Consider the following 10519-nt stretch of genomic DNA (forward strand, 5'->3'; position numbering starts at 1 on the left):
GAAACTGTAGCTGCCTGGCATATGTTTAAAAAGTATTTATTTAATTTTAATTCTCAAGACTTAAAAAATATTCGCCGAATTTTTTTAACCGTAAAAATAACTTTCCGTAGCCGGGAGTCAAACTCGCTACCTATGCGGTGGGAGGCAGCGTTGCTGTTAATTGAGCTAATGTCTGGCGGTAGTGCTGAACGGTGCATAAGTCCACATCCTTCTCCAGTGTTTGACATTCCTTAATTCCTATTGTTAAGGGTTTAAAATAAGGAAAAGAAAACTGTATTTTTTAATAGCGAGTCCCTGGAAAAACTCACTATTTATAATATCGCTGAAATAAAAATGAATTGGGAAACTGCAGTCAGTCGACTCGTGTCCTCCAAATCCTCTACCGACGTAAATAACATTTCCTCTGGATTAATCAGCCTCCTCTCTACATGATCCTCTATGAATGAACATGTCATTTTGGTTTCTGAGTGGTGAAAACGTGACGTCTCTAATGTGAATGTTCTCTAAATGTTAATGATGAACTCATATTTGAACATCTTTCACTTTAAAAAGGGGCGGAGACCGCAGAGAACTCTAAGTTTCCTGAAGAAAACCTGCTACCGACCAGGTTTCGTTCACAGACTCAGTTACCATAGTGATTGATTCTGAGTTCAGCTTAACCTGCTTCTTGGAACGGGCTTGGTTTGACCCACTTTCCCGGGTTTGAGTTATCCCTCTTTCTGGAACCGAAAACTCAGAGTTTTGCCGAATTTAGAGTTCATGAACTCAGAGTTCCAACAAAACCTGCTTCTTGGAATGGGCCCCTGTAGGTGAACTAAAGTGATTCACAATTACAGACAGAAACCACCCATAATTTGACCTTTTCTTCACATATTGATGCTCTTTGCTTCATTATATAAAACTTCACTTTGATTTATTTAAATTGGACTCATCTGAGCTTTATTTAATGTTTATTTATCCTATAATGCTGCGTCATTTGAACTGCTTACAGTCTTTTGGTGTTACATCTTTTTATTCTGTTTGTGTTGATAAAGTTTGAAAAATCAATACAAAATATTTTAATAACAATTGAAGAAAGAAGAAATGTTAAAAATATAAAAAAAATTAAGAACAAAATTAAAAACAGCTTAAAATAACAAAAGCAATCAGCAATAAAATACATAAAAGATAAATTATAAAAAAGCAAGAAACATGAAAGACAAATAAGAATGCAATAAAACAAAGAGCCATTCTAAACAGGTACGTTTTTATTTGACATTTATATGGAGCTACTGTGGGGACAAAATTATTTAAAACTCAAATCCAATATTTGAAAAAATGATTGGTGTTTGGCCAAAAAAAAGTAAAATTTTCAAAACTTTTTGCTTTTCTAAAATAAACTTAAATATTTTCAGCTTCAAATGTTTTGTTTGTTTGGTTTCAAAACTCAAAATTTCAATTTCAAACCTTTTTTTTCAGTTCGTACTCTTTCATTTTTGGCTCCGTCGTGGCGCGTTTGGGCAGGTCTATATTCACCGATCAGTAAGCATCAATGCTCAGATTTCCAGACTCCTGGTCTCTGGATTCTGGAATTGTGTTTTTGGACGCCCTGAGAAATGTCGAATGCTCCATGTTGGGATCTAAAAGTGAGTCGTGAGGGAAGTGAAAGTGGATCACATGATGTCACAGCTGCTCAGGCTGGAAAAACCCACAACTGGAGGAGTTTCCAAAACGCCTAAAACACCAAAATGGTTTCTTTCGTTTGTCTCCGTCAGTTTAAATCTGAGCACGATAAAACGGTTTAGTTAGCCACTTTCTGTCTCCTTTCTATCTTAGAGACGCTACAGTGTTCAGCGAGCTAACTGTACCATCATAGCTAGGAGTGGGCGGTTCTGGGAATTTGGGCATCGATCCAATAAAAGTCATTACGGGACGAGAATCGCTGATATCAATACTTTATTCTTGAAATGTTGTGTTAAAAAAGAATTTCAGAAATACAACATTTTTTTGTTAAATAACTTTATAATAAAACACTCGACTGAGACTTTCAGGAAATAAAAATGTTTATTAACCAACTACAACAATCTGTATTAGCACACAAAAGTACAGAACATGTATATTAATAACATCTTAGTTTAGTGCTATTATGAAGAAAACAATAAGTAGAACACATTTTTTAAATCTACAAAATAACAGCAATGGAAGTATAACAGAACCACAAACATATATATTAGAAATAGTGATAAAATACTAAATTCACTAGTTAAAAAAGGGGGGGTGGGGTGTAGGTGTTGCACTTTACACAGACAGGGTTGCCAGATTGGGCGGTGTCTAGTACAAATTGGGTTATTTTTACTCGGATTGGACTGATCTTTTTACCCAATCTGGCAACCCTGCAGACAGACAGGCTGTGCTGACAGGAACTCCTTAAGTAGATTCAAGCTCTTGACTGTAGTATGGAAGAAAAATTGTGACAGAAGTATAAAAAGTATCGATCTTATCATGCTAGTATCAATACTTTACCTTGATATTGATACTAAGATTGATACGATCGATACTCAAGTCAATGCTATTGATACTCTGATCAATATTTTTGATACTCTGATCAATACTGTTGATACTTCACCTTGGTGTTGACACAATTGATACTCCAATCAATACTGTTGATACTCTGATCAATACTGTTGATACTCCAATCAATACTGTTGATACTCTGATCAATACTGTTGATACTCCAATCAATACTGTTGATACTCCAATCAATACTGTTGATACTCTGATCAATACTGTTGATACTCCAATCAATACTGTTGATACTCCAATCAATACTGTCTGTACTGATGCCGATCACTGCTCACTGACGACGTCTGGCTCCAACATGGCGGCGTCTGTATTGTGAAAAAGTGGCGACTGAACTGACTTGATCTTCTGTGGATGTCACTCGCTACAGTCGATGGTCAGTTAGCATGACGACGCTCTGAGAGCTAACGCTAACGGGTTTATGGTTGTGGAGCAGCAGTAGAGCTGAGCTAGCTAACATCTTTGCTAATGTTAGCGCTGCAGCAGCTGCTGAACGGATGTTCTGTCGTTGGCTTTCGTTCTCGCCATGGTGGGAGGGCTGGATTGGATTCTGGTGTGTTTGCCTCCACAGTACGGGGGAAAGGAGGCCGGCGGCGTCGGCCACATTCCACCCGGCTGGGACCAGTGGAACGCGCTGGTGAGCCCCGCGTTACGAACACGACCTTTTCCTGCGTCTTCGTCCTCCTGACGCTCGCCGTGTGACCTGCAGGTGGGGAACTCTCAGTACTACAACTACACGCTGTCCGTCAACGGGAAGGAGGAGAAGCACGGCGACGACTACCAGAAGGACTACCTGACAGACCTCGTTGTGAGTCACTCGGCGATCACGAGGCTGTTGTGTAACGTTTATGGGAACTGTTCTCCTCTGAAGCGGTCGGGAGGTTCCTGACTGTCAGCTGGGTGGATGATTGAACCATCAGGCCGTGAAAAACCCTTGACAGTTTTTGTCTCATGACGACGGCTGAAGCGTTTCTTCCTCATCACAGGATTCTGTCTGTCAAACCAGCTGAACCAGCTTTCTCCTTAATCTGCTTCAAATGAGGATTATGAAAGAGAAGATAACAGGAAACTCTGATCCATCTGAGGAGGAGTTTGTGTTGGAGCAGCTTCGTCTCTGCAACAACTTCAAGTCTTCCTCTGATGAAAATCCTGTTGGAGTTTCATGTCTGTGTGACATTTTCTTCTGAAGGAGAACGAATGTAATAAGAAATCATTTTTGTAGAAGAAGCTCACATTAGCATCTCTGAGTATTTATTTATTCAAATCGTTGTAAATCAGGAGCAGACAAATAACTGGTGTTTGGAAAAGATTGTATTTGTGATGTTGAACATATGGTGGGCGGGGTTACAAGCTCCGCCCCATCCTGATGCAAATAGATCCATGAACGTCTTAGTTTGGAGCTTGAATCTGGATCATGATTCAGGCTGCCACAATTAGTCGACTAATCAACTATTAAAATAGTCGACGACTAATTTAATAGTCGATTAGTTGTTACTTTATATTATATGGAGTCAGAGTGTAGTAAAGATGAAAGTTATAATGACATTCTGCTAGTTTTTTGGACTAATTTGGAATTTATTCAGTTTTTTAGGCTATTTTGGAGTTTAGCTAATATTTCAGCTACATGCTAGCTATTTTGGCTAATTTAGGATTTTTTTTGTTTTTTTTCGGCTAATTCCACATTTAATCTAGTTTTTCATTGCTTAAGATGTGTGCTTTACATCCAGGTTGCCCATGATCAGCTCTAGAAATGATATTAACTTGGGGTTGTGAGTGGCTGTAAGCTAGATGATGGGAAGTGGGGACGGAGTTGCTCCACACAAACAGTCCCGCCCACAACTCAGAGGTGAATTTCTAAAAAACTCCTGCCGCTCTGCAGAAACTATGTCCTCTTTAGTTTTAGGCTAAAGCAGCATCATCGTAGCACATAGATCAGATGATCTTTAAAGGACTTCCTCTGGTCGTTGGCGCTAACCTTCAGCTCGTCTGCCTGCAGCTGAACCGCTCCCTTCACTTCCTGGACGACCGCAGTCCTCAGCACCCGTTCTTCATCATGCTGTCTCCTCCCGCCCCTCACTCTCCCTGGACGGCGGCGCCTCAGTACGAGAAAGAGTTCAGCAACGTCAAGGCGCCTCGAGACGGCAGCTTCGACAAACCGGGGAAGGTGCGTCTGTCCCGCGGCTGCGTTTGCGGCGCCGCGTGATTCTGACGGATCTGCCTGTTTCAGGACAAACACTGGCTGCTGCGCCAGCCGCTCAACCCCATGAGCAACAGCTCGCTCATGTTCCTGGACGACGCCTACAGGAGAAGGTGAAGCCGCTACGCGAGCACTTCCTGTCAATGATTCGTTCTGTTTCATCTTTCTATTTAAAAACAAGAAGTTTATTGTTTTTGGAGCTTTCATGGTTAAAGAAAACTGCAGTTTTATGTGGATAAAACCTGAAAGTTTCAGGATTTTTGTGTCTCCTGAAGCCTCAGCATCTGTGATGCAAACATTTTTTTTATTTTCTAAATTTAAAAACAACCCACAGATGTTGTCGGGAGTAGAGTTCATTAAGATTTCTTTAATTCGAACTCCATGATCTCCTAAAATCTCCGTTCTTTGGGCGTTTCTGACGGTGGAGCTGTAATGGAGCCTTCTCGCCTGCAGGTGGCAGACGCTGCTGTCTGTGGACGACATGGTGGAGAAGCTGGTGAAGAAGCTGGAGAGCATCAAGGAGCTGAACGACACCTACATCTTCTACACCTCAGACAACGGCTACCACACAGGTCAGCTCCAACTCGCACCACCGTCTTCATCCCAGTCCGAGTCTGAGAGCACGTCCTCAGTTCGGACTCTGTTGGTTAAAATGAAAGATCTGAGCAGTTTCCTTTGAGGTAAAATCAGGAATTTTGAGACATTTTTTTAACGCTGAAGAACGCAGGAGCACGTTTTCTCTGAGCATTTAAAGGGTAACCAAACCCTAAATCAACCGACCACTACAAACGGGGCTTTAAAAATGTTGCCACATTTTTGACAATTTAAATTAAACTTGTTTAATTCCTGAGAATATGGTTGAAAAGCACCTGTGTGCCGCCCCCTACAGGTTGAAATGAGGTACTACAGCTGGATTTTGTGATTTTGTGATTGGTCAGCTGGTGTAAGTCCCAGAAGTTTCACGTCATCATGCTCTGAGCGTCATTAAAGCCCCGCCCAACTTTGATTCTGTAACGCTCTGTCGTGTTGCGTTAGCATGACCTGTTTTGTCTTCAGTTGACTTGAAAAAGTTTCTGGAGGACTTGGAAGTGAGACAACATTGGTTTAGTTCAGTTAACATTGAATTCAGAGAACTCTGTCCTGGTTTGCAATGAACATTGGATGTTAGCTTAATACACTAGCCTTCATCAGCTTATGATGCTAGCGACATTTAATCACATTTTACCCCTTCGGTTCTGCTGACCCTCAGTTGTGCCAAGATATGTCTCCAGTTTATTTTGTAACACTCATACTGCAGCCTCACCATCGGGTATCATCTACAGAGGAAGATCCTCAACACACCGTAGACATATATTCTAATGGCATTACTTTCCATTATGGGAGACACAGCCTGCCTTAGCCCCGCCCTTAATAGAAGCTCAGTGGCCTTGTGGTAGAGTGTCCGGCCTGACACTGGAAGGTCGTAAGTTCAAATCCCGGTCAAGACTCCAAGGACCCAGTGCCTCGGTTTGACACTCAGCATTAAGGGGTTGGACTGGGGGGTTAAACCACCAAATGGTTCCAGAGAGCGCTTGTGTCTGAAGCTCACCCCTCCCCCAGGAGATGGGTCAAATGCGGAGAATACATTTCACACATCTAGGTTAGTGAGAACTGATGGGACCTTAACTTTGAGCCAAAAATATAAATAATAAAATAAATAAATAAAATGTAAAAACCTTTAAAAAAAAAAAGCAGAGGCTAAATTTGACCTGAAGGGTTCACCAGGATTAAATCTGAAAAATTATAGACTAAAGTCTTATTATTACAAATCTGACTTTCTAAACAGTCGAAATGTAGACCTAAAGTTTAACGAACTGAAATTTCTTCCTGAGGATTCAAAATCTCTGTAAAACAGTCCTCGGTGAAACACCCAGTCCGACGTTATGCAGATGATGTTGGGATTTCTGTCGTAGCTAAAATCAGAATCTGACTTCCTAAATAATCTAAATGGAGTCCTAAAATCTAACAAACTGAAGTGTTTTCCTGTGGACTTGAAAGCTCCTGTGAAACAGTCCTCTTAGAAACACCCAAAGTCCGACGTTGTACGGATGATGTTGTTCTGAAATCAGACTCGTTCTTTCCTGGGTTTAGTTTTCCAGTTCAATCGTCTCCTTAGAAAACTGAAGGTTTTGTGTTTATTAACGTTTGCTAAGAAAACCCTTAAACCTTCTCCTGGTGGTCCGTGAACCCTCCGTCATCTCCTGGTTCCAGGTCAGTTCTCGCTGCCCATCGATAAAAGGCAGCTGTATGATTTCGACATCAGGATCCCGCTGCTGGTCCGCGGTCCGGGCATCAAACCGAACCAGACCCTGCAGGTCAGAACCCGTTCGGTTGTGTTCTGGTGTTTGTTTTTTGTTTCACTCTTGGTTCTTCTCAGGCTCCGGTTCTACACATCGACCTGGGCCCCACCATCCTGGACATAGCGGGGGTCAACCTGTCCAGGGTGAACATGGACGGACAGTCCTTCCTGTCTCAGATGGTCAGCTGTTCCTCACAGATTCTCCTCCAGAACGCGTCTCTTTCTCTGACCTGCTCACCTGTTTGTTCAGGCGCCGTCTCTGCGCAACGGAACGACGCGCCCGTACTTCCTGGTGGAATACACCGGAGAAGGCCTGCCGACGCCGGACCCGTACTGTCCCAAGCTGGGCCCGGGAGTTTCTGTGAGGAGAATCCGACACTCACATTAGACAAACTGTTCAGGAAATCAAACTCTCTGCAGCTTCTGCGGTTTATCCGGTTTCCTGAAGCTTCCTGTTCTGGAGAAACGGTTCAGGTCCAAAACTGTAACCTGACAGTCCTGCTGACCTGGTTCAGACGAAGTGTCGCTCCTCCAAAACAGGTTTCCTCCTCAGAGAGCGCCGGTCGCATTAGCATCGCTAATGCTACGACCATTGGTGCCAAGTCTCGCAGACTCGCAGAAGGTCTGAGCGGAACCGAAAGTTCTTAATTTCATTAGTTCTCCAAACAGACCTGCAGGCCAGAATCATCTGATGATCTGGTCTCCAGACTCAGTTGTCTGGTGTGTAAACGTGGCCTCTGTGATTAAAGGAAACCCGACAAACCGAGAAGATTCAATCACAGCCGAGTCCAAAGTCTGGATCCACTCTGACTCCGGATGTTTAGAAATTCAACAAATCATCTGTCAAACTTGAATTTGGACACATTTCATTGATTGGCTTTAGATGATTTGATTTTTCAGGAGTTTTTTAATTAATATACCCAAACTACTTTAATTTAAATACAAAAGAAAACTTTGACCTAAAAGTCCTTTAAATTGAACAAAAGTTGGTGGTTCAAAATGCAGATAATCCATAAATCAGATCTGTCATCAAATCCTGTCTGTTTATGCGGCGCATCAACATGATGACTGTACATTAAAACTAAGAACATCAAAAACAACAACTTGAGCATTAAAACTATTAAAAAATAAACTAGTAAAAAGTAACGGCAGCTTTACAATGGAAGCCTCATGTTTTTGGCTGGTAGACACTACCTCCCCCTCCTTGTCCGAGTCCCACTTCCTGAGCATCTGCCTCAGGCCCCTCCCCCTTTGCGTCCACCCTAGTCAGAGCTGCATGTGATAAATTAACAGGAAAAAAACACTTTTTTCACAATAACGACTTTTCTGTTAGTTTATCTCCATAGCAACCATTTTATCTTTTGGTCGCCTGAGGTTGATGAACAGATCGATGTAATTTTTTGAAGAATCTGCAAAAGTAAATATTTTTATTTCCTTAACAACTGAGTTTTTTTGTTAACCACACCCACATTCCCGTCAAAAACATTAAAATAACAACTTAAAGGTTAGAACTATTAAAAAATTAAATGGTAACAACAAATAATGCTACCTGCCCCTCCTTGACCAGCCCTCACTGGTTGAGCATCCTCCTCAGGCCCCTCCCCCTCTGCCTCAGTCAGAGCAAACAAATGACTAATTCATAGAAACCACTTTTTTCAAAATGGCGATTTTTCTGTAGGTTTGTCTCCATGGCAACCATTTTATTTTTTGGTTGCCAGGATGTGACGAACAGGCCGATGTAATTTTTAGAAGAATCTGCAAAAGTACATTTTTTTATTTTCTTAGCAACGGGGGTTTTTGTTAACTACGCCCCCATTCCTTAAATTGTCATATCATGTGACATATCATTTCAATCAGCTTGAGCCAGGAATTCATATATTACATATTCATAATATTCAGGCAAAAATTGTGCGAGCAAACGGGAAATGTCACTCTCGCTAGCTAGCTACGCTAATAAAATTAAAGATCAACAAAGATTTTTTTCCAAGTAGCTTCCCAGTGATGCTCAGGAGGCAATAGGATGAAATCCTTAGAAAGTTAAGATTTGTAGCTCAAACTAACATTTTTTCTGTGTTTTTTTCAAGATAGTGGCGTCTTACAAAGGTCAAAGGTCAATGAAACTTTGGTTGTGGTTGAAGACTTAACCTCGTGGCGTGAGGTTTATTTTTCCCCATGTCGTTAGTTAGTTTTTGGATATTTTTGAAACAAAGATATTAGATTGTTTTTAATATCAAATCATTTTTTGTTCTCATTTGTACGAATATTGAAGAGAATTCTTGTGTTCAGGAATGTTTCCCAGACTGCGTTTGTGAAGACGCCAACAACAACACGTACGCCTGCGTCCGAACGCTGGACGGCAAACAGGACATGCAGTACTGCGAGTTTGCAGACAGTGAGGTACAGGTACACTCTGACAGCTCGTCTGCGACGGAGTTCCGTGACCGATCTTTGGTTCTCCTCAGTCCTTCGTAGAGTTCTACAACCTGTCGTCGGACCCGCACCAGCTGGAGAACATCGTGAAGAAGGTGGACCCGACGATCCTGCAGACCATGAACCAGCGGCTCATCCAGCTTCAGTCCTGCGTGGGCGAGAGCTGTCGGAAGGTCAAGTGACCCGACGGGGAGCCCGCCACCTCACAGAAGGGAAAGACTCTGACAGCTCCAGAGAGCGGTTAGCTTAGCATCCGTGCTGGGAGCGGCGTCCAGCTCGCCTCTTTAGCTCCAAAGTTTAGAACCTGATCAGTGAATGTTTGTCTTCAGGTAAAACGAATTCAGTATTTCTGTTGTCGTGTGTCAAACGTCTCTTAAAACTGAATCATTTATGTTTTCTTGGTATGATTTGGTTTTTTAATCGGTACTGTATTATTTTACACTCAAAAGAGCAAATATTTGATTTGATTTGATTTAATCAAAATCCTAAACTGCTGCATAAATCTGATCATTTTAGTGATTTATTTTCTATTCTCCTGGATTTGTTGCTTATAACAGAAAAAACTTTCGATCCGATCTGGTTTCACTGAGAACTTCAGCTTCAGCTCAGTGTTTTTATTATTATAAACTATATCAGAAACATAGAAACGAACTCTGAAGACGTTTCAGAACTTTCAAAAAGTTCTGTGTGAGGAAAGCTGTTATTTAAAAAGCTGTTTTGGGTTTTTTTGTGCTGCACTTTCATGAGATTCAGTCCCGTCTGCTCCTGGTTTGTACTTTGATCGAGAAGAAGAAAGTTGTGTTTGTTTGTGAAGCTTCTGTAGACTCGTGGTGGCAGAACATCCAGACTGATGTTCTCCTGAATGTGAGGAACTCGTGGCTTTAATCCGCCGTGCCTTGGGTTTGCACTGACACGAGTGCACGTGCCTTAAATGTGAATAAATTTGCACTTTTATGAAAACAAAATGCAAAAATAAACGTGCTTGAAAACATGAA

At 41.7% G+C, this 10519-nt stretch overlaps 1 protein-coding gene across 1 annotated transcript in view; it reads left to right on the plus strand.

Moving 5' to 3' along the window:
• gnsb (glucosamine (N-acetyl)-6-sulfatase (Sanfilippo disease IIID), b) overlaps window positions 1-10519 on the plus strand; it is a 15921-nt gene extending 5402 nt beyond the window's left edge. Inside the window, exons 4-13 of the mRNA XM_024299937.1 lie at window positions 3131-3196; window positions 3269-3367; window positions 4556-4723; window positions 4787-4869; window positions 5210-5328; window positions 7007-7110; window positions 7173-7274; window positions 7345-7455; window positions 9381-9491; window positions 9557-10519. Coding sequence (XP_024155705.1) covers window positions 3131-3196; window positions 3269-3367; window positions 4556-4723; window positions 4787-4869; window positions 5210-5328; window positions 7007-7110; window positions 7173-7274; window positions 7345-7455; window positions 9381-9491; window positions 9557-9706 — 1113 coding nt within the window. The 3' untranslated portion in view covers window positions 9707-10519. The remainder of the gene's footprint in view (window positions 1-3130; window positions 3197-3268; window positions 3368-4555; window positions 4724-4786; window positions 4870-5209; window positions 5329-7006; window positions 7111-7172; window positions 7275-7344; window positions 7456-9380; window positions 9492-9556) is intronic.

This window comes from Oryzias melastigma, linkage group LG12, assembly GCF_002922805.2.
Source record: "Oryzias melastigma strain HK-1 linkage group LG12, ASM292280v2, whole genome shotgun sequence".
Taxonomy (NCBI): domain Eukaryota; kingdom Metazoa; phylum Chordata; class Actinopteri; order Beloniformes; family Adrianichthyidae; genus Oryzias; species Oryzias melastigma.